General features: G+C 38.5%; 2 protein-coding genes across 2 annotated transcripts; both read left to right on the top strand.

The window, feature by feature from the left end:
• Positions 1-737: 737 nt before the first annotated feature.
• Positions 738-11,442, top strand: jdp2b (Jun dimerization protein 2b). Its single transcript, XM_041976212.1, has 4 exons — positions 738-884; positions 9,548-9,765; positions 10,076-10,180; positions 10,377-11,442. Exons 2-4 carry the CDS (start codon positions 9,571-9,573, stop codon positions 10,566-10,568), a joined length of 492 nt encoding a protein of 163 aa, XP_041832146.1. The 5' UTR covers positions 738-884; positions 9,548-9,570; the 3' UTR covers positions 10,569-11,442.
• A 2,464-nt stretch (positions 11,443-13,906) lies between these two features.
• Positions 13,907-20,724, top strand: LOC121633955 (leucine-rich repeat-containing protein 74A-like). Its single transcript, XM_041976315.1, has 16 exons — positions 13,907-14,212; positions 14,749-14,979; positions 15,845-16,011; positions 16,275-16,382; positions 16,504-16,597; positions 16,691-16,740; positions 16,856-16,937; positions 17,577-17,659; positions 17,737-17,931; positions 18,065-18,160; positions 18,589-18,717; positions 19,949-20,053; positions 20,135-20,220; positions 20,397-20,433; positions 20,527-20,576; positions 20,692-20,724. The coding sequence occupies exons 2-14, from the start codon at positions 14,835-14,837 to the stop codon at positions 20,407-20,409; spliced, it is 1,353 nt and encodes a 450-aa protein (XP_041832249.1). The 5' UTR covers positions 13,907-14,212; positions 14,749-14,834; the 3' UTR covers positions 20,410-20,433; positions 20,527-20,576; positions 20,692-20,724.
• The last annotated feature ends 132 nt before the right edge of the window (positions 20,725-20,856 follow it).

Raw genomic sequence — 20,856 nt, 5'->3', positions numbered from 1 at the left:
TAGACACCCTTTCCCCCCACCAGATTTGAGTATACTCTAGGAAACTTTCCGCTATCAGCAAATAAACTTAAAACAAGTTTAAACACTGTCCAAACAAACATGTTTCTTCAAACACCCAAATGGTGCATCAACTTTAATAATAAAAAAAAAAAAAAAAAAAAAAAGACAAAAAGTAAAAAAAAGAAATTAACTTGGTCTTATAGATGGTTTATCTAATTACTGTGAGCTGTTAACTTGCTCAGTTTTCTGCAACTGGGGAATGTTTTCAAAAAGAAGGAGTTTTAAAGCAATTCATACGGTCATTTTATAATCTGGCACAAATCCCTCATCACTGTATGGTTGATGTGTGTAATATATATATTTATTGTTTAACAAATGAAAAATTTCCAGCACAGAAAAAAAACTATTTTTATTTTCCTAGAGAAATACTGTATTTCCCCTTTCTCCTGATTGTTTTATTCACTAGGTGCTAAATTGATTCGTATGTTCAGCCCAAACCTTCCGCGGGACAGTAAACACCATCTTGTATTGTGTTTACATTCACAAATTTATTTTTCGATCCATTTACGATTGTAGGCGTGTTTTTCTCAGCGTTGATGGATTTTCTTTCGGTCTCTCTCTGCTGAAACTTTCCTGTCCTTCAGTCTGTCTGTGTATGTTTTCTGGTTGCTATGGGTGGAGCAAACAAAGCCTCAGCCCTCCTCTCACATTATTTTCATCCTTGCTTACGTCTGGCACCTCAGTTCCGCATTCCTGAGCCTCACAGCCGACATCAGTACTTAACCGGGCTGATGCAACGACCGCTGCTCAGTCTCTAAACCTACCTGATTCCAGACTCCTACATCGTCCTGTTGTTGTCACTGCGGATTTTGGACGCACAACAGGTAAGTCTGTTTGAACCGTCGAGCTCATACGCAGCTGTTACGCACATGTTCCTCTTTGTCTATTTTTGGGGCTCGTACTTGGTACAGGCTTGGCGTATTTGCATAATTTTTGCACTTTTCCACCACGTTGTTGAGATTGACTAGTTCGGCGTGACTTCCTTAGCGAGATTACAGTCTGTGAAAATCTATACACGAGGAGGTTTTTTAGTCAATTTGCTACAAAAAAAGTGAATATTACATGTTGAAAGTTTTTTTGTCCGCGTTTTAGCGCAACAGTCAGTTCGCCAATGCCACAACCTTTAAGGACGTCGTTGTTACAACTGTTGTAGCAACTGTCCGTTCACAGCTCGTTATTTACGCACCCGCTGGCCGGTGTCAGATGGCATTTTCATCTCGGGAAATCTTCCTTTCAGTGTTGCTAAACTGAAGTGTCTGTTAGCCTGTTGAAGACTGTTACGTAACGCTTTACTCATTGTGGGATTTAAAGTAGTAAACCGCTAGTTTAGCTAGTCTGCTACAGCAAGCAGGTTGCCCTGAATAAAGACGAGTAGTGAGGGTATTGCCCCCCGGGAACAGACTTGTTAAAAAATAAATAAAGAAAAACCCACACTGTCCTGCTCATACGAGAAACACAGACACAAAACGACCACAACGACAAGTATGTTTTGTAGTTTCTTGAGGCTCCCTGGACATTTGAGTCTTAATGCATGATCTTTGCATTCATTTTACTGTTTCTTGCAGTCTTTCTTTGTTTGTGATAGACTAGCATATTTTTCCCAGTAGTTTTCTGCCTCCTTTGGATTGCCAGTGTGAGTTATTTTGCATCTCATTGCCACTATCCTGTGATTCTGCTGTGATTTGATTGCCATCTCTTCAAACTCAGGCTCTAAACCAGAGGTCTTCTGACACATGACCTCTGGGCCCAGAGCCAATTAGGCTTGGTCAGTAAGTCCTCCATGTACTGGGTATTAAGTTTTATCATTTCACATAAAAAAAGAAAAGAGGGAAAAGTCATGTCATTTGACCAGACTGTTTCAACAGTAACACTGGCTAATTCTTTCCGTCCACATGACGTAGTCCAACTTGTTTCTCGAAAATCAGCACCTTGGTTATAAGTTATAAGGCACATAAGCTAAGACGGCAAGATTTACATTTAAATCGTACATTCCCATTTTTCTAAATTCGTAATCAACTTCTCGTTCAAGCTCTAATGACAAAAACTATTTCTTGCAGAGTAAAAAGGTGGCATATTTATTTTTATTTTTCGACAGCATCCAAACAAAGTTCATCATTAACAGAAGATGACTGGCAAGTTTTCTCTAAGTAATAGATATTTAAGACTTCCTCATATGTAAATAAACTGAGATGTTCTCTAGAGTATCACTCTTTGTTGTACTACAACTTGAACAACCAAGAGAAGAAAATCTTGGCTAATTCACCTTTAAACATAAGTGAGGTAAATGAAGCGTGAAAAGTTTGGCAGCATATGAGCACAGAATTTTTCTACTCAAGTACCAGAAAAAGCTCAGTAAGACCCCTTTCAGTCACTCCTGCAACTGCCCGTTTTCCTTTTTCTGTTTTGGATGAGGCCGTAAACAATAATTTATCTAGTACATGTATGTAGGCCAGTTCAATTACCCTCAGTGGTCTGTAGGTTAAAGGCCAGTTATGGAATTGGGAAAATGATTGGCAGGGGTAGATTTTGTGTGGCTGTGTGTATGTGATGGAAGTGGAGGGGTTGTCAATGGTTCATAGGTTCAGAGTTTTCCTACACAGTGCATTCATGTCCTTCAGCTGGTGCAGTGCATGCTTGCACAAATAAATGCCACTCAGGGGAAACTATTTCTGTGATCTTTATGGTTGTTTCCTTTGTGTATCTGTGCTTGTGCAGGTTTAAGTGACTGAGTGTGTGTTTCGGAGGGTTTAAATACCCAGCGCCTGCCTAGATACATCCGTAAGATGGTTTCCGCATAAATGGAACTCTGCAGTGGATTAATGGGAAAGGGCTGGCGAGCCGACAAGCAGCACAGGGCCGACAGGGCTCAAAGGCTGGACGTGGGCGCACAGGGTTTATTTTAAGTAGAAATGCCTTCCAGTGCATCTCTGGAGAGCTAGAATTGCCAGGCTGCACCCCAGCACACTGAAAAGACAGCAGACGCATTGCAGGCGAGTGAGCCAACTATGCAACAGCTCAGTGGTACTAATACTAATGCTGGGGGAGCAAATATTCACTGCTATGGGTATCACATTATCAGTATCACATTGTAGTCCCCATAAGCCTTTCCACATGGTTTGTAAAAACAGTATTTTGAGACAGGTTAGATGTGCAGTGCGATGAAACCACCCAAATCTCCAAAAGTTTAACTGTGAGAGGAGGCATTAAAGTTGGTGTTTTTACAAGAATGGTATGCTTTAAAAATGTAATTATGGTTTCCAGATTTCTTGAATGTCTTTTTGGAACTAAAGTCATTTCTTTTCTTTGTTAAACAAAAAAAAAAAAAACAGCATTCTTATCATGAAATTGTAAACCGAGTGTCTGAGAGCAACAAAATAATCAAATACACAGCACAATGCTGACATGCTGGCATGTGCAACCATCGCACTGCCTGCACTGGACAAGTGTCTGCTTGAAAGGGGCAGATGATGAAATATCAGAGGACAAAGTATGAAACGGTTCTAAAGTGACAACCGCATGTTACATAACACTGGTGATTGCTTCAGCAGGCAGCATTAAATCCAATTTTCTGGATGTGCTTGGCCAATATCTTGTGTCAGTGATTGCACATAACCTGCCTTAGATTAGTCAGAATGCAAGCACCATTCATTGTAGTAGGCCTTTGTCTACATTTTTGTATTTTGATTTATTTAATCGGCATCTGAGCCAAGCCAAAGCTTTCTGCCATGCAGCCTAATCTTGACTTACAACATGTAGAAAAATTGTAACATTATAATAATTCAACCAGGACCACCCAGATGCAGAATATAGACACGAGACTGTTTAAATGGCATGAAGCAGGCCAAGCAGGAACCTTGCCAGAGATCACAAAGTAATGTTTGAATGCTTTGTGCATATCTGCAGGTTCATAGTGTTTGGATTTGTCTGGAGAAAAAAAACAAAAAAACTCATGGGCTTAGGTCTGCGGTAAAATGTAGTAGTTAAAGTTTCCTCTGTGCATGTGAACTTTGTGCACTCCAGCTTGTTCACTGCGAAGATGTGTCATCACCTTTGACAGGAGTTTAATATTAATAACTGTGTTTCTATTGATTCAGGACGTTATATCTCCAGGAAAAGAATTTTGAAAACTTTCTTATCACTGTGGGGTGAAAACACAATCACCTTTAAGATAAGTGATCAGAGATGACACCAGTAGATTAGAACAGCAGCCATTATTACATCTCTTTCTTTGCCTGTTTCTCGTCTTGTTGCTCCAGTGAAACTAGAATGAGGAACTGGAGGAGTGTTAATACTGTATATTTGGACTGTCCTGTCCTCGAGGAAAGTCGGTGCCAAATTTCCTGGTTTCCCCAGAGGATTGCGAAAGGCTGTAACTCGGCACACAGCCTGACTGAGTGCAGACGGTAATGATGATTGCTGAGACCTTGGCCGAAGACTGAGAGAGTGTACTTTGGCTGCAGCCTCCCTGCTCATTGCTCATGTTCAGCATTTGTGTAGAACTAGAGCCGCAGAAGCTGTTTGCAAGCAGTTTTGCAAAAATGCTGGTGTGTGGCACCTGCAATTCCTTATAATCTAAAATCAGTTGAATATAGTATCCTGTGAAAAGGGGCATAATGGTATCCCATAATACCTTGATGAATGTTGAATTTGAGCAGATTGCCAGCACAAAAAATATGTTTCCAGTTATAATCAAACAAAAAAATAAGTCACCAATGCTGGTGAGGTTGTTTAAAAGCATTGGTATATAAAGGTAATGAGGAGCCTTTGAAAACCTGTACACCCCCACCTCCCATTTCTTTCAAATTCTCTATAAGGAATGAGGATAATGGGGCCTCCAGTCATGCTGCTGGCTGTTAGTAAGAGGCTGAATTCCTCAGCACTGCTAATTGCCCTCAGGAAATAGACACATTTTCTAAAGCTGAAGACAGATAAAGTATGTGAGCAAAGAAACCAGTGAACTGCACCGTATGTGCATAAGCATGTGTAACCCTTAGTCAACACTCCTCACAGACACCTCCAGCTTACTTTAAAACAGATTTCTTTTGGGCTGATGCCATAACATGCATTTAGTATGGTTCTATATTTCCATAACTTATGCATGACATTTCCGCTCCCTGTGCTTGGCTTCAGCTCATCTCCTCTCAGTAAGACCTGAGTGCCAGTGTGTCCATACTGCTGCTGAACTTTGTATGTGTCTTTGTTTGAGGCTAACGTGGGTCCAAAAGTTGTGGTTTTGGCTTTTCTGCTTGACTGCAAAAGCACAGTAACGCCATTGCATCATCGAAAGCTGACCACTAATCTTTGGCTGCTGCTTAGAGATATAAAAAAAAAGAGAGAGAGAAAGAGAGACAGGAATACGCCTCTTTCGAAAAATAAAAAATTCGTTTTGACTCATGCTTTTGGGTATAATTACACCCCACAAGACATACATCGGCAAACTTTCCCTGAGCTGTACAGATGAGACTTATTTGGGGTTTCACGTCTTTAGGCTTGAATGGGTGTGGAGTTTGCGAGGGGGATTTTCAGACCCTTGTGTCGCAGGCTGAAAGAGACAGAACAGCTAAACACAACAGACTTTCTACTCAACTTAAAAGGCATGTTTAACTCAAATGTGAGACATGCCAAGAGTCTGTTCTTTGCTGTAGTTTACTAACTTGTCTGGAATGATGTGTAACTCACTTTTATGTCTTGTAGCAGATGGGCATCTTGCTTCTGGATCATCTCATCTTTGGCTGCTGGCATAAACTGTTTTTTTTTTTTTTTTTTTTACTGAAGTTTTATTTAATTTTATGTAGGCAAATCTTAAGTATGTGTGTGTTTACATTCTAAAGGCCTATGTAAGTTTGCCTGTGTGTGTGTGTTGAATGCTGGATTCAACTGCATGTTTCAACAAGCCATACTTAGTAATGGGGGGGCTTTCCTTGCAGATCATGGTTCTGTTACAATGTGCTGCTGCAGTTAAAGTGAGTTTAATAGACATGGAATAAGGTTATACTGGCAATGTTATATTTATTTACTGACTGATGTCTGTTTCCTTTAAAAAATTTGTCTAGGTTTGATCCTAATTTCAGTGTCTGACCAGCTTTGATGTTGAACTCTTCTTTGGCTCTGAAAGTGATTAGCTCAATCAGTCCTAATGGTTGCTTTATGTCCCAGTTGCTGTTATTTAGGGAGAGGGCTTAGTTTGGATCGCACCCTTTAAATTCCATCATAGTTTTCAATCGACAACAGTGGGGAAAAAGCATGACATAGTCTTTATTACAGGTGTAAAGATGAACCGATGTAAATCAAATCTAATTTTAACATAAAAGATTTAATTACATTGTAATAAAAAATAAACTGGTTGATCAAAGCAAGACAGTTTCAAAGTGGGTGCTTACCATCACCACACCAGCACATACTGAGTGAACAGAACTTCCAAACCATTTCATCAGGCTTGTCTGGTGCCTCGTACATATCTATGGAGACCGCAGTGTATATGCATCTGTGGAGTTGTAAACAAACTGATGCTTAGATCTAATGTCAAGAAATCATTTGGCTTTTATAATAGGGAAGAAACATTGCACTGTAGAGCATTGATAAAGCACAGCAGATAACTCCTCTATTTAGACATAATTACAAATCACTGGAAGATAACACTGCTAGCAGAAGCAACAACAACAACAACACAAAATAAAACATAAAAAAAGGACGTTTTACAACCATAACACAAAGATTATTAGAGCATCTATTGTCTGATTTATAGGTAAACATGTAAAACTTGCAGCATAGTTCAAAGCTACAACTTTGGTAAGATAATACGTACAATTTAGCTTTGAATAATAATAATAATAATAATAATAATAATAATTATTATTATTATTATTTGTAATTATAATTGATATAATTATAATTAATTTAATTATAATTAATTATTTAATTATTTTACTGACAATTGTGTGGCAGACTTGTGTGTCAAAGTAAAGAATAAGCAAAACAAAAATTATCAAAGGCAATTTCCTGTTGTGAAGTAAAAAAAAAAAACAATGCTATTTCCTGGTATTTTAGTAGATATTTCTAGTAATATAATTGTCATTAGCCTCAATTACAGAAAATAAGTTGCCATTTTTAAGAATGATGCATGAAATTGTTCTGTTTGAAGTTAACTGTTCATGTGCCATATCTTGCGCCATGTATCTAAGTACATAATAACTGTCTTTTAATCACTTATTGAACCTGAAAGAGTAAAGCTTATGGATGTGCAGGAATGGGAAATGTGTTGGATCTTTTACACTATGATGTCCTTGTTCTTACACAGCCTGTCTGCAGTAAGAAAAAGCATCTTCCACTACATCTCTCCAGGGAGTCTCAGAGAAAAGGAATTTTGTCTGAGACTTTTAAAAAAAAAAAAAAAAAAAACCAGGGCCTGTCTTGTTCTTTTCCTCTCCAGCAAAAACAACAGTTTTCTGCCAAGTGCAGTGTAAATGGGAGTATACATAGAGTGGGAGAGAGGGAGGGGGAGTCAGAATTTAACTAATAAAATGCATCACGAGACAGTGGCTCCACACACCAGCTTTTGAGTGAGTAAATGATGTAGACTGGCTTTGGTAGTGAACAAGTCAGACATTAACTGAAGGAAACGTGGCTGTGGATGTACTGCATCCTACTTTTATATGTACTATACTAGACAAAGTTGTGATCAAACAGGTAAAAAAAAAAGAAAAAACTTTTAGGGTGGCCTACAAATGGTAAAATAATCACAACTTAAGTCAAGGCAGAAGTAAAAATAACATGTCTCAAAGACTTTGCACACGAGCAACACTGCTGCACCTCAGTATTGATTCACTTAGCTGGTCGTGCACTATAGTAAACTCTAGTGTAACTGTAAAAACAATTTGAGACCAGCCCATAAGCAGGGTGGAGTACATTAGAATAGAGTTACATAACCTTGTTTTTTTTTATTACCTCCTTTATAGCCTTTGTGATAGACATAGTCTTTCAGCCCTACCAAAAACGAAGAGAAGGAAAACTTCTAACTTTCAATACAGTCAGCCTGTCAGCTAGTCACCCACCGGCAAAGTCAGCTGTTTTTTTGCAGCACCTCACAATGCACGTCTTTGTTGGTTTTATATGAGAGGGGCTTTGTTCAGTTAGTGCCAAACCTGTAGAGGTTGAGCTGCAGCTGAAAGCTCAGGAGGCAGATGTGAATAAAACTATTAACGTCAAAGTTGCATTGATATCATGTGTGCTTCCTGAAACTCCTCGTAGCCTTGGGTTTGCTTGGTAATCCGATCTGCTGCCAGTGTGGTTAAGTTATTGAAGTATCGGTTGTTTCAGGTGTGTGGATGTTTTGTGAAAGATGAATTGGATCCATATTTTTGCTCAGAAAATGTGAACATTTTACCTTTTTACCCACTGGCCATTTGTTCTATTTTACTGCATTTCCAGATGAGTACAGGACAATAAGAGAAAAGATTTTATCAGCTTTTTCTATCGGGACTCTCATTTTGCGTCTCCAGAGGTTGTAGGATTGGGCAGAGTTGAGCTGGTTCAGGTTACACTGTTCTCATCAGTTAACATTTGTTTTTTATTTGACCATCAGAAGTTTTCCAACTCTCTGCCTCACATTAGAGAGATGTCTTAATTCTCCTGCCTATTCCATTATTTCTGCACAAGCTTTTCTTTTTCTCCTCTCCGTCTCTCATTCCTCCCTGATTACATTAAAGACTGCTGTGGTCAAACCCTCCAAACTACCCTAAGCTGTTGGAAGAGGGTGGTGGCTGAATGCATGAATGTTACCCACCCTTTGATTTTCTTTGAATCCTTTTTACAAAAATCAAAAGAGCACTCAAGTCCAAAAACTCACTAAATGACCAGAAGCATTAATGTGGAAGATGGCGCTCTGTTTATGTTATCATAGTAAACGCTTTCCTGGCCTCACTTTGCGATGCTGCAGAGATGAGTGTGTAGCTGATGACAGTGTTGGGCTTTTCTTTTCATCAGCTGCTGACTAGGAAGATAACACAGCTGTCAAAGCTGTCAACTTTTGCTTGCATTCTGGGAAATGGCAACCCATATTTAGAGAGAGAAGAAAACTACAATAAAAAAAAAAGACGTGTCACAATATATAATAGGATACAGCTTTTCCCTGTAGGTTTTTTGGCTGGTCATGGCGGGTGATTGGCGAGGGAACCGCCATGCGCAATATAGAGGAGAAGATAAAGTTAACTTATTAAAGTTAGCTTATTATTTACTGATAAAAATGTCAATTTCACAGAACTATAATCCCATTAATTCAGTGAATTATTTCACAGTTTTTCCACTGGCATTTGGTTTAACTTTATACTAAAGAGGAAATAGAAAGTTCTAAGAACGGTGACTTTCTATCATACAACCAAAACTACTGCCGTGAACTTTCATATTCAGCACTTTTTAGACCTAAACTTCTCATCCTAATAATTTCCTCTCTTCCTCTTTTCTCTCTCTCTGTCCTTCTCTTACCCCACAGCGCCGGTGGTGGCCGGGTTGGACATGATGCCGGGACAGATACCTGACCCTTCGCTGGCGGCGGGTTCCCTGCCCAGCCTGGGCCCGCTGGCGGGCATCTCGGCCACCACACTCACCGATCAACTGAAGCTGGCAGACTTCCACCAGCTGGGCTCCATGCTGTCCCCGCTGCATTTCCTGGGGAGGTTGGGGAAGAGGCCGCTGGCCATCAAAACAGAGGTGAGAAGGAAAAGAGAAGAGATGAAAAGAGGAAACAGTGCACAAGAAGGGTGTGAAAAATGCACATCAAGTCAAGATGGTGTTGACTTTAGTTTATTTAAAACGTAATAATAACAGGTGTTCATCAAAATGTACAATTGCAACAGCAGATTTAGTACATTTAAGAGTTTCTTTAGTATTATGTTTTCTGTTATTATTAGGCAAAGTGGAATTTGGATTAAAAAAGTTAAAGTGGTCAGATTAGCAAGTTATTTATATATATTTTATGATACAGTGCTGATTTTTAATCAAGAACATCTTGTAATTGCAGAGGGATGAAGATGAAGAAAGGAGGAAACGAAGACGAGAGAAAAACAAGGTAGCAGCAGCGCGATGCCGAAACAAAAAGAAGGAACGCACTGACTTCCTTCAAAGGGTGAGTCCATGACTCAGCACTTAAGTTATCCTGAACCACTTGTTCATGTTTTAGCCATTCAAGTGAACTTCAAGCTCATACAATCATAACTGTTTCACCTGTAACAGTGTTTTTTTTTCTCCAAGAATTTGGAGCTGATTTATACTAATGTATTCATTTATCTATTGGAAACTAATAATTGCACATATTTGTTCAGGAATCGGAGCGTCTGGAAATGGTGAACTCTGAGCTGAAGGCCCAGATTGAAGAGCTCCGTCTGGAGAGGCAGCAGCTAATGGTGATGCTTAATCTCCATCGGCCCACGTGCATCGTGAGGACCGACAGCGTCAAAACGCCAGAGAACGAGGCCAACCCCCTGCTGGAGCAGCTGTCCTCAGAAACCAAGTGAAAACCAGGAAAGCAGGGACTTAAAGTCCCTGAAATCCAAACTAGCATCACCACAACTGCCATTTTAAATGAAAACATAACTGGCAATATACAAATCTGAACAAGCACTTGAGCTCCAGGTCGGAGACTTGCCCAAAGATCTGAGGTTGTAGGGCTTCCTCAGTACTGCTACATGAGCTGGCTCTGTCCATTGGAAGACTGGAAATCTCCAATTTCATCTCCACGTTAAGTGTTGTTGATGACACCCACTGTGCCTACTTGTGACTTCAACCATCTCTACATAAAGGGACCAATGGAAACAGTAGAGCACTACTGGAACAGCGATGAGGAAACACACTAATAGCAACATGGTGCTCTGTTAAAGCCTTGAGTAGATTGTGTGGCATTGTTTCAATGCAGAGACTCATAAAGGCTTAGTGTTATGCAGTTTTCCTATGTATGCTAGCTGACATATACATATAGGTGTAGAGTTTTTAGGTTGCAATACTCAATACAAATACACCAGATGGAGTACAGTTTTTTATGTTGATTTCTATACCCTGCCTCGGCGATGGCAGTTACCGGTTGATCCGATTTGTGGTGACGCTGGCGTCATGAAAAGCACATATTCACAAAATGTTTACACCCTTATTTTTGGACTTGTCTGTTCATTATTGTACTTATTTTATACTGCTTTGTATACATAAACATATGAAATGCTTGTTAATCACTTGATGTGATTTGTCTTTATGTTTTTCCAGTCTGTCATGCTGTCAAACAGCTGTGAAAACAAGCAGAAATCGCTTCAGCTGTGCAGTATTTCTGTCTGTTCTGCACCTGTATCTATGTATGAACTCTCATATTCTGAATAGATTAAATTTTATTTTCCAACTACAAAACAACAATAGGTCATTGTTTTTTCTTTTTGTTTTTTGACATGCAACTTTGCATGTTTTCTCCAGATACATGTAGTATGTTGTCATGTTCCCAGTTATGACACATGACACATTATGACACAACTATCACAACTATATATATATATATATATATATATATATATATATATATATATATATATATATATATATATAATTATAGTAATATATTCTCTCTAGATTAAATCATTATTATTGTACTGATTAATATTATTGGTTCAAAAGATAAAATTATATTCCAGCAGACTTGTAAAAAATAATTCTTCATCTGTCAAATGCAACAGGTGCACTAAAAAGACTGAAAGACATTATTTACTTTTAACCATCTGCAGTAGATAAAATTAGCAGAATCACCAAATTAGGAGAAATAATTTTTTTGTGGAATGTGGTTAAAACAAAAGACTAAATGGCTGATCTTCTCGCCATTCAACATGCAGTGGCAACCTGGCGGGGCTCAGGAACACCTCTGAAAACCCCTACCCGTTAACACAGTTAGCAAATTGATCCATAAATGCAAGTTCCAACATAAAAAAAAATAAAATAAAAATAAAACATGAATAACACAGCTGCCTTCTTAGGGTCCAGGTACATCTTTGTTATATATCAAGTAATAGCTATGAAAATTTAAGCAGCAATTTGCTATATTGTTACCAGAGAATGCAGTCTTTTCCCTCCTCTGTAGCATCCTGTGGTTCCTAAAAATGCATTCTGTGTTATGGGGCAGATGAGCATGTTGTGAGTCCTTGCTGTGCAGTACAAAGGGAACAAACTCTCAGATGTTCTTTCACTAAATAAACCACATTCCTCTAAAAACAACAAAAGAAAAGCTTCTTACAAAAGCAGGCTCTGAACTGTTAAGCAGCAGAAATTATGTATCAAACAAGAATAGGAAAATACATATGGACAAAATTGTTGGCACCCCTCTGTTAATAAAAGAAAACCCCACAATGGTCACTGAAACAACTGAAACTGACAAAAGTAATATTTTTTTTCAAAACCTTTTAAGGCAAACATTACAATCAAACAATTTCTGTAACTGTCAACGAGACTTTTGCACCTCTCAACAGGTATTTTGACCCACTTCACATGAGCAAACTGCTCCAGTTATCTCAGGTTTGAAGGGTACCTTCTCCAGACTGCATGTTTCAGCTCCTTCCACAATGCTCAATAGGATTTGGAGCAGAGCTCATAGAAGGCCATCTCAGAATAGTACAAAACTTAGTTCTTAGCCATTCTGGAGTGTTTTTATCCTGATGTTTTGGGTCATTTTTTCTGTTGGAAGATCCATGAGCTGCAACTCAGACATAGCTTTCTGACACTAGGCAGCACATTTTACTCCAGAATATCTTGATAGTCTTGAAATTTCATTGTACCCTGCACAGATGCAGCAAAGCAACTTCAGAACATAACCAAACCTCCAGGCTTCACAGCAGGGACAGTGTTCTTTTCTTGCTGTTATTCATTTTTGCATCTGTGAACAAAGATCTGTCAAAAAGCTCAAATTTAGACTCATCAGTCCAATGACCATTCTCTCAGAAGCTTTGTGGTTTGTCAATATGCATTGTAGCAAGTTCCAATATCACTATTTTATAATTTGCTTTCAGAAGTGGAGTCTTCCTTGGTTGTCTCACATGAAGTCCACTTTGGCTCAAACAGCAACGGATGATACGATCGGACACCAATCTATCTTGACCTTAGAGTTCACCCTTAATGTCTGTGGAGGTTGTTCTGGGCTCTTTGGTTATCATTCGTATTATTCAGCTTGTGAATTTGTCATCACTTTTTCTCTTTCGGCCAAGGTTAAGCTTCTGAATAATATGTGCAAATGTAGTCACAGGCACATCAAGCTACTTAGAGATGGTCTTATAGCCTTTATCTTTAACATGCTCGTCTATGAATTTATTTCTAATCTCCTGAGACAACTCACCCCTTTGCTTTGTTCAGCGCCACCAAACATCATGCCACCAAACAGCACAGTGACTACTTGTCATCCTTTAAACAGGCAGAATGACTGAATTAGAAGACACACCTCATATATATATAATGAGGTGTAAGAAAGCGACGAAATTTCATCAGGTATGCTCATTTTTTCATTCTTCCTTGCATATGAAATGAGGTTTCATAAGTTGTATGGTAAAAGCGAGAAGTGGGTTTGTCATTAAAATTGAAAACATGCTTATTTAATGCAGTTCATTTCAGACATGGTAATGATCGTTTGGAGAATTCGCTACTTAGCCAAAATTAAAGCTAGCATTTAGCCTTCAATTTTAAAAGCGACAAATAATAATAATAATAATAATACATTTAAACTTATTTAAACTTTCTTCCAGTATCATTAGTAGCATACTGAGTGAATTAATGGTAGTCAACAGCTCCATCTAGTGGACACTTATTGGAACCACTTTATCTCAGTGAGTAGGCTACATTAACTCGGTTGAAATACCATAGACTGTATGTGAATGCAAATCTACCGAAACATGTAATAGATGCTCAACGGCTGCCAAAAAAAGTGCGTTTTTCTTCATTTGTTATTAGTCTCTTGTTACTTTAAGAAAAATAGCATAAATAATAATAATATTATTAATATGAATATTAATTAATGAAGGTTTTATTTTTTGGCGAACTGAAACTCCCGATCAATCCAGCCGTTGGTTAGCCGTTTTTAGATCTCGGGGTCCGTTTTCTGCAGGTTAAAGCTTTTCAACGTAAGAAAGCGACTAAAGTTCATCAGGTATGCTCATTTTTTCATTCTTCCTTGCATATGAAATGAGGTTTTATAAGTTGTATGGTAAAAGCAAGAAGTGGGTTTGTCATTAAAATTGAAAACATGCTTATTTAATGCAGTTCATTTCAGACATGGTAATGATCGTTTGGAGAATTCGCTACTTAGCCAAAACTAAAGCTAGCATTTAACCTTCAATTTTAAAAGCGACAAATAATAATAATAATAACAATACATTTAAACTTATTTAAACTTTCTTCCAGTATCATTAGTAGCATACTGAGTGAATTACTGGTAGCCAACAGTTCCATCTAGTGGACACTTATTGGAATTTAGTCACTACATTAACCCTGTTGAAATACTTATTTACCGAAAGGTGTAATAGATGCGCTTGTTAGCCAAAATTGAAGCTAGCATTTAGCCTTCAGTTTTAAAAGCGATAAATGACCTTGTAAACTCGTGTGAACTTTAGTGAAATAAACTGATTTACTAAAATAGTCAAACATTATGGTAATGTTCTTCAAGTATTTTTTCCCCCTCTTCAGAAAAGCCTCGCAGTGCTACCAGAACCTGTCCATATTCCACCTGTTTCATTTTCAGAAATAAATCTAAGTACAATCCAGATCTTAGGATGGACCCGGGTCAGGAGGCCTCTCAGTCTAGTCAAAAACAGCAGCCATGTGACAAGTCAGCCTTGTGCACAAAAAGGCAGGACAAGAAGGGTGGCAAGAAAAAAACCAGTGGAGATGAGTGGGATACAGATCTGGAGGAAAACAGTAAGTTAAAGCAACTAAACGGTTCATATATAGATTTTTCTTTCTTACTCTAAAACAATACTCCCCTACCCACAAAGTTGTGAAAGGGTCTATGTTTGTCCTAAAGTGGAAAAACAGTTTGTGGCTGGTTTGTGGCACCAGTTATATCTTGAAGATATTTTGCCCCATTACTAGTTAATTAGTTAATTAGTTTATTTATTTATTTATTTATTTTTCATATCAACTGTGTGACTGATGCTCTTTTTTGTATATATGGTTGTTTTTCCATTTTATTATAACTGGTTTTCATCTTTTTTCTGGTGCATTGCATGTTGGTTTGAGTCATTCACCTCTTTGTTGCCAATGTCTGTTTGTAGTTATGTTTTCAGCCATGGCGGTTTGTCTGTCTGTCTGACTGTTAGCTACATAACTCAAAAAAAGATTTTTTATTTACTACCTGGAGATAGAGATAATTTTATAATTAGAGCTTCTAAATTAATAAATAATGCTATTGCCCCCCAAAAAACAAAACAAAACAAACAAACAACAACAACAAAAAAACAAAACAAAACAGGATTATCTATAGCCATCCTGTACTCAGAAAGTAATGGATAGATTTGCAACGCAAGTTTACCAGAAGTGAGGGGTGGCTTCATTTAAAAGCTACTAACTTTTGATGTAGATATAGATGCTAATCTGGATCCAAGAACTATTGCAGTCATGCAGTCTGGGACTTATCTTGTTCACTTTGTCTCTTTCTGGGATGTTTGCTGTATTTATAAAGAAAAAAAAGAGAAAGAGACAGAGAGAGAAAGGAAATGTCACTGTGTCTGACAGTCCAGTTGAGGAATCAGTTTTATCCTAGCCTCTTCTGTTTTCCTTTCAGATGTCCAGCAGGGTTCGTTCTATGCAGAGCTGTACCTGCAGGCTTGTCAGCAGACAGGAACCTTGCCTGTTTCCCAAGTTCTCCACCATATGAATGAAGAAACTTTAAACTTGAACCACTATGGTCTGGGCCCTCAGAGGGCCAAAGCTCTAGCCATCGCTCTGCAGGTAAAATTCCATTCAGGAAATTCATTCTTAAGCACATCTGTTCTTCAGGGAGTTTATTTCCAGTTAATTACTTTTAAGCATCCTATCTCTAAGGCAATAATTTCATGATTATGTAATGATTGTGTGATGTGATGATTTCATCTTGTGAGGGGTTGATGATACATTTTTAACAAGTCTAGATGGAGACAAATATTTATGAAGAAATTTGTGTATATTTCAATCTCGAAATCCCTTATAATTATTTTTTTTTTTTAATGTTGAAGAACAACAATGTGGTGACCCACCTTGAGCTGCAGAACAATGATCTTGGTGCAGAAGGGGCATACTACCTGATGGAGATGCTTGAAACAAACCCCTTTATCCAGAGTCTTGTAACTATTCTAAAACTATTACATTCAATACTGTATAATACATATCTGCTTTGCTAGGTAGATACTACTTTCTAGATGATTAAAATATTTTAACACTTTTAACTAAAACATTTTCCTTTAGAATCTTTCCATGAATCAGCTGGGTCTTGAAGGAGCGAGAGTCATCTCCAAAATACTGATAAACAATTTAAACATCACATCAATCAAACTCTCAGGTTTGCAGTTAAATCTTCCTCCTTGAGATTTTTCACACACACCTCTGCACAAGCAGAATCTTAAGATTGAATTTTTTCCCCTTTTTCTCATAGGAAATGACTTGGATGATGCTGCTGCTGAGTGCTTATCAGAATCTTTACAGGTGAGTTAAAAGTACAGAATTTAGAATCTGTGTGCCAAGCATGAATGAAGGAAACAGGTGTGTTGTCCACATATGGTCCAAGCTTCAACTGAATGTGTTCACTATTATCTCACAGAGGAATTCTGCAATCAAAGAGCTGAACCTAAGTAGCAACATATTCTCCGAAGCAGAAGGGAAACATCTGGGTGACATGTTAGGTATAGTAGTTCATGTCTGGGTGTAAGAAAATGAAACTCAGCTGATTCAACAATGAATGCACACATTTGATGTAATAAATAGTATAGTACAAAGTTGATTTTTTTTCTCAAGAAGCGCACATATTAAAAAAGCTGGCATCATTTGGCAGTTTAAATATACATTCGGGGTGTCGGACATGATGTTTTAATGACTAATTTAACCAGTCCATGTGTAACAAGTCCAAATGTCTGCAGTAAATAGGTTCATCGTGACATTTTAATCCATGAAATTTGTTCAGCCTTGCCAGAACCGTGGACAGTGATTTCATTCTAGTGTGTTTATCTATTAAAAAAACACAAAACAAAACAAAACAAACAAACAAAAAAAAACAATCATACATTGTTGAATGTTTTTGTTAAAGATTTTTCCATGAAGTCGAGTTTGTCTTGAGTCCTAATTTCCAGGTTTGTAAATTCCTGTGTCTTATGTGGTTATTACAGCTATTAAGAAAAATCTGGAAGAGGTGTTTGATGAAGACCTGGGAATATGAAGGAAATGTTATAGTGATGTTAAACATCACATTGAAGCTTTTTTTTTCCAGGGAATTTTTTTTTTCATTTTAGGTTAAAACCCTTAAAGCTTTTTCTTCTTCTTTAAAGACGATACATGTATTGAGGTCCTAAATCTGAGCTGGAATAACCTCCGCATGAAATATGCTGTGGCTCTGAGTGCCAATCTGAAGGTGACTACTGCAACACTTTAAAGAACATGCTGACAGTGAAACATTATTTCCTATCAGGAGCTTGCTTCTTTCCTCAGGTAAACTCTAGACTGAAAGAGCTCTACTTGTCGTCCACTGGTTTTGGACGCTCTGAGGTGGAGGCGCTGGGTAAAGCTCTTAAAGAAAATGAAACACTGGTGCTGCTGGACCTGAGTCGCAACAGAATCTGCGATCAAGCTGTGATGTTGCTCTGCCACGGCTTGACCACCAACAGCACCCTCAAGGTTCTCAAGGTGAGAGAAAAAAAGGATGACTCATACACTTATATGTTTTATTATCATAGTGATTTACTTCTTAAATTTTTTTCATCTCAAGGAAACTGCTGTTTTTCAGAGTAATATTTGCTGTGTGTACAAATTTCTACAGCTGTTTCATAACCCCATGTCACGTGTTGGAGCTCTGACGCTGATCACAACAGTGAGAAACAACATGAACTCCGCACTGGATGAGATCGACATCTCTGTAAGTTTTCCCATAGTAAATAGGAATCTTGTCTGGTTGTGAATATCTCATGATTACATTTTTTTATCTTCACAAAAACCAGAAAAAAAAAACAAAAAACAAAAACAAAGACACAATAAAACCCTAACACAAACACAAATCTCCATACATAAAAAAATCTACCCACCCAATTTATTCTTGTGCCTGGTTGGGGATCAGGTTAGTGGGTTTTAATTCACTTTGTAGGCAAAAATTGATCTCACATTGATTACTGTAGAGGACCAGAATTTACACAGCCCCATGTGTTTCCTTCATATATCAAGTCTGTTCCTGTTGGATAGGAAATGAAGGTGTCGCAGATCTGATGGCAATCAGATGATGATTATGTCTGCTTGCAGTACTGCTTCTGTGCTTTGACATTCCCTTTGTATGTACATGCATGAATGCAGAGTGTGGTGGTACGCGAGGCCTTTGTGGAGGTACTGGAGGAAATCCGTCAGAGGCGCCCCAGTATGGATGTTCGATACACCATCTTACCCATTGCATCCAGGAATTTAGCTGCCTTCAACACCTTTAAGGTTGGTGAAATGGAAAGAAAAATGTGCTGATGGATTTATTCAGAAAACTTCAGATGTGTATATATATATATACATATATATGTATATATATGTATATATATATATATATATATGTATATATACAGATATGTGTGTATATATAAAAACTGTCCCCTCGCCGACCGTGGGCGGTCTCTCATCCATCCAAGCTTGGGTCCTCTACCAGAGGCCTGGTAGCTTGAGGATTCTGCACAGTATCTTGGCTGTTCCTAGGACTGCACTCTTCTGGACCGAGATGTCAGAGGTTTGTCCAGGGATCTGCTGTAGCCACTCTTCCAGTTTGGGGTTACTGCACCGAGTGCTCCGATGACCACGGGCACCATTGTTGCCTTCACTTTCCAGGCCTTCTTAAGTTCTTCTTTCAGGCCTTGGTATTTCTCCATTTTCTCATTTTCCTTTTTCCTGATGTTGCAATTGCTTGGTATTGCGATGTCAACCACAACGGCTTTCCTCTGCTGTTTGTCCATCACCACAATGTCCGGCTGGTTTGCCATTACCATTTTGCCGGTCTGGATCTGGAAGTCCCACAGGATCTTAGCTCGGTTAATCTCTACCACCTTCGGAGGTGTTTCCCACCTTTACCTCGGGGCTTCCAGTCTGTACTCTGCACAGATGTTCCTGTACACTATACCAGCCACTTGGTTATGACACTCCTTGTAAGCTTTCCCTGCCAGCATCTTACACCCTGCAGTTATGTGCCGGATTGTTTCAGGGGCCTTTTTGCACAGTCTGCACCTGGGGTCTTGTCTTGTATGGTAGAACTGGGCCTCTATTGCTCTGGTGCTCAAGGCCTGCTTCTGTGCAGCTATAATCAGTGCCTCAGTGCTGTCTTTCAGTCCAGCCCTTTCTAGCCATTGGTAGGATTTCTCGATATCAGCCACTTCAGTTATCTGTCGGTGGTACATCCCATGGAGGGGCTTTTCCTCCCATGATGGTTCCTCCATCACCACATGATCTGTTTTCCACTGCCTGAAACATTCACCGAGCACTTCGTCCGTTGAGGCCATCTTCCTGATGTATTCAAGGATGTTGGTTGTTTCATTTTGGATAGTGGTTCTGACACACACACACACACACACATATATATATATATATATAACTACTAAATCTTTAACTACTACTAAACTCTTAACTAACTACTTAACTACTAAAATCTTTCCAAATATCAAACATGATGTGGATTCTCTCACAGAAATTCCTCGAGGAGCAAAATAAGAGCATCAGGGATTTCTTCAAGTCTTTTGATAAAGAGGGAACCATGATAGTCTCCACCTCTGCGTTCAGGAAGGCTGTAATGGTAAACAACTTCTCAAATGGCACAGAAACTTCATGCAAAAAATGTCAGTATATAATCTGTGGTATTCACTCCTGCATGCAGGAAGCCAACATGCCTCTTGATAAGCACCAGTTGGAGTGGTTGGTCCGGAAGTTTGACAAGAACTTCACAGCCACCATAAACTACAGGTTAGTTGCTAAACTGGATCATTATAATAATACCAAAATCAACTGAATTTTAAGGGTAAAAAACAAAAACCAGATTTTCTTCATGAACTTTTTGTAGAGCCTAAAGGCTAAAATTATGACAACTTTTGGAAACTGATGTCATGTCCAGCTGTCTCTTTAAACTATGTCTCTTGCAGTCAGATTTGCTGAGTTGGATGCATACACAAGTCTCAGGTTTGCAGTTAAATCTTCCTCCTTGAGATTTTTCACACACACCTCTGCACAAGCAGAATCTTAAGATTGAATTTTTTCCCCTTTTTCTCATAGGAAATGACTTGGACGATGCTGCTGCTGAGTGCTTATCAGAATCTTTACAGGTGAGTTAAAAGTACAGCATTTAGAATCTGTGTGCCAAGCATGAATGAAGGAAACAGGTGTGTTGTCCACATATGGTCCAAGCTTCAACTGAATGTGTTCCCTTTTATCTCACAGGGGGATTCTGCAATCAAAGAGCTGAACCTAAGTAGCAACAAATTCTCTGAAGCAGGAGGGAAACATCTGGGTGACATGTTAGGTATAGTAGTTCATGTCTGGGTGTAAGAAAATGAAACTCAGCTGATTCAACAATGAATGCACACATTTGATGTAATAAATAGT

This window comes from Melanotaenia boesemani, chromosome 22, assembly GCF_017639745.1.
Source record: "Melanotaenia boesemani isolate fMelBoe1 chromosome 22, fMelBoe1.pri, whole genome shotgun sequence".
In the NCBI taxonomy this organism is placed as follows: Eukaryota; Metazoa; Chordata; class Actinopteri; order Atheriniformes; family Melanotaeniidae; genus Melanotaenia; species Melanotaenia boesemani.
The sequence above is the reverse complement of the archived record's forward strand: the minus strand, read 5'-3'. Positions and strand labels throughout refer to the sequence as shown.

What these genes read in the sequence shown, in the direction of transcription:
- jdp2b (XM_041976212.1), top strand. Translation starts at nt 9,571, where the DNA reads ATGATGCCGGGACAGATACCTGACCCTTCGCTGGCGGCGGGTTCCCTG. An exon ending in CGCTGGCCATCAAAACAGAG is followed by an intron (nt 9,766 to 10,075) that starts GTGAGAAGGAAA and finishes TTGTAATTGCAG; the next exon opens with AGGGATGAAGATGAAGAAAG. An exon ending in GCACTGACTTCCTTCAAAGG is followed by an intron (nt 10,181 to 10,376) that starts GTGAGTCCATGA and finishes ATATTTGTTCAG; the next exon opens with GAATCGGAGCGTCTGGAAAT.
- LOC121633955 (XM_041976315.1), top strand. Translation starts at nt 14,835, where the DNA reads ATGGACCCGGGTCAGGAGGCCTCTCAGTCTAGTCAAAAACAGCAGCCA. An exon ending in CACATCAATCAAACTCTCAG is followed by an intron (nt 16,598 to 16,690) that starts GTTTGCAGTTAA and finishes TTTTTCTCATAG; the next exon opens with GAAATGACTTGGATGATGCT. An exon ending in CGTTCAGGAAGGCTGTAATG is followed by an intron (nt 20,054 to 20,134) that starts GTAAACAACTTC and finishes TCCTGCATGCAG; the next exon opens with GAAGCCAACATGCCTCTTGA.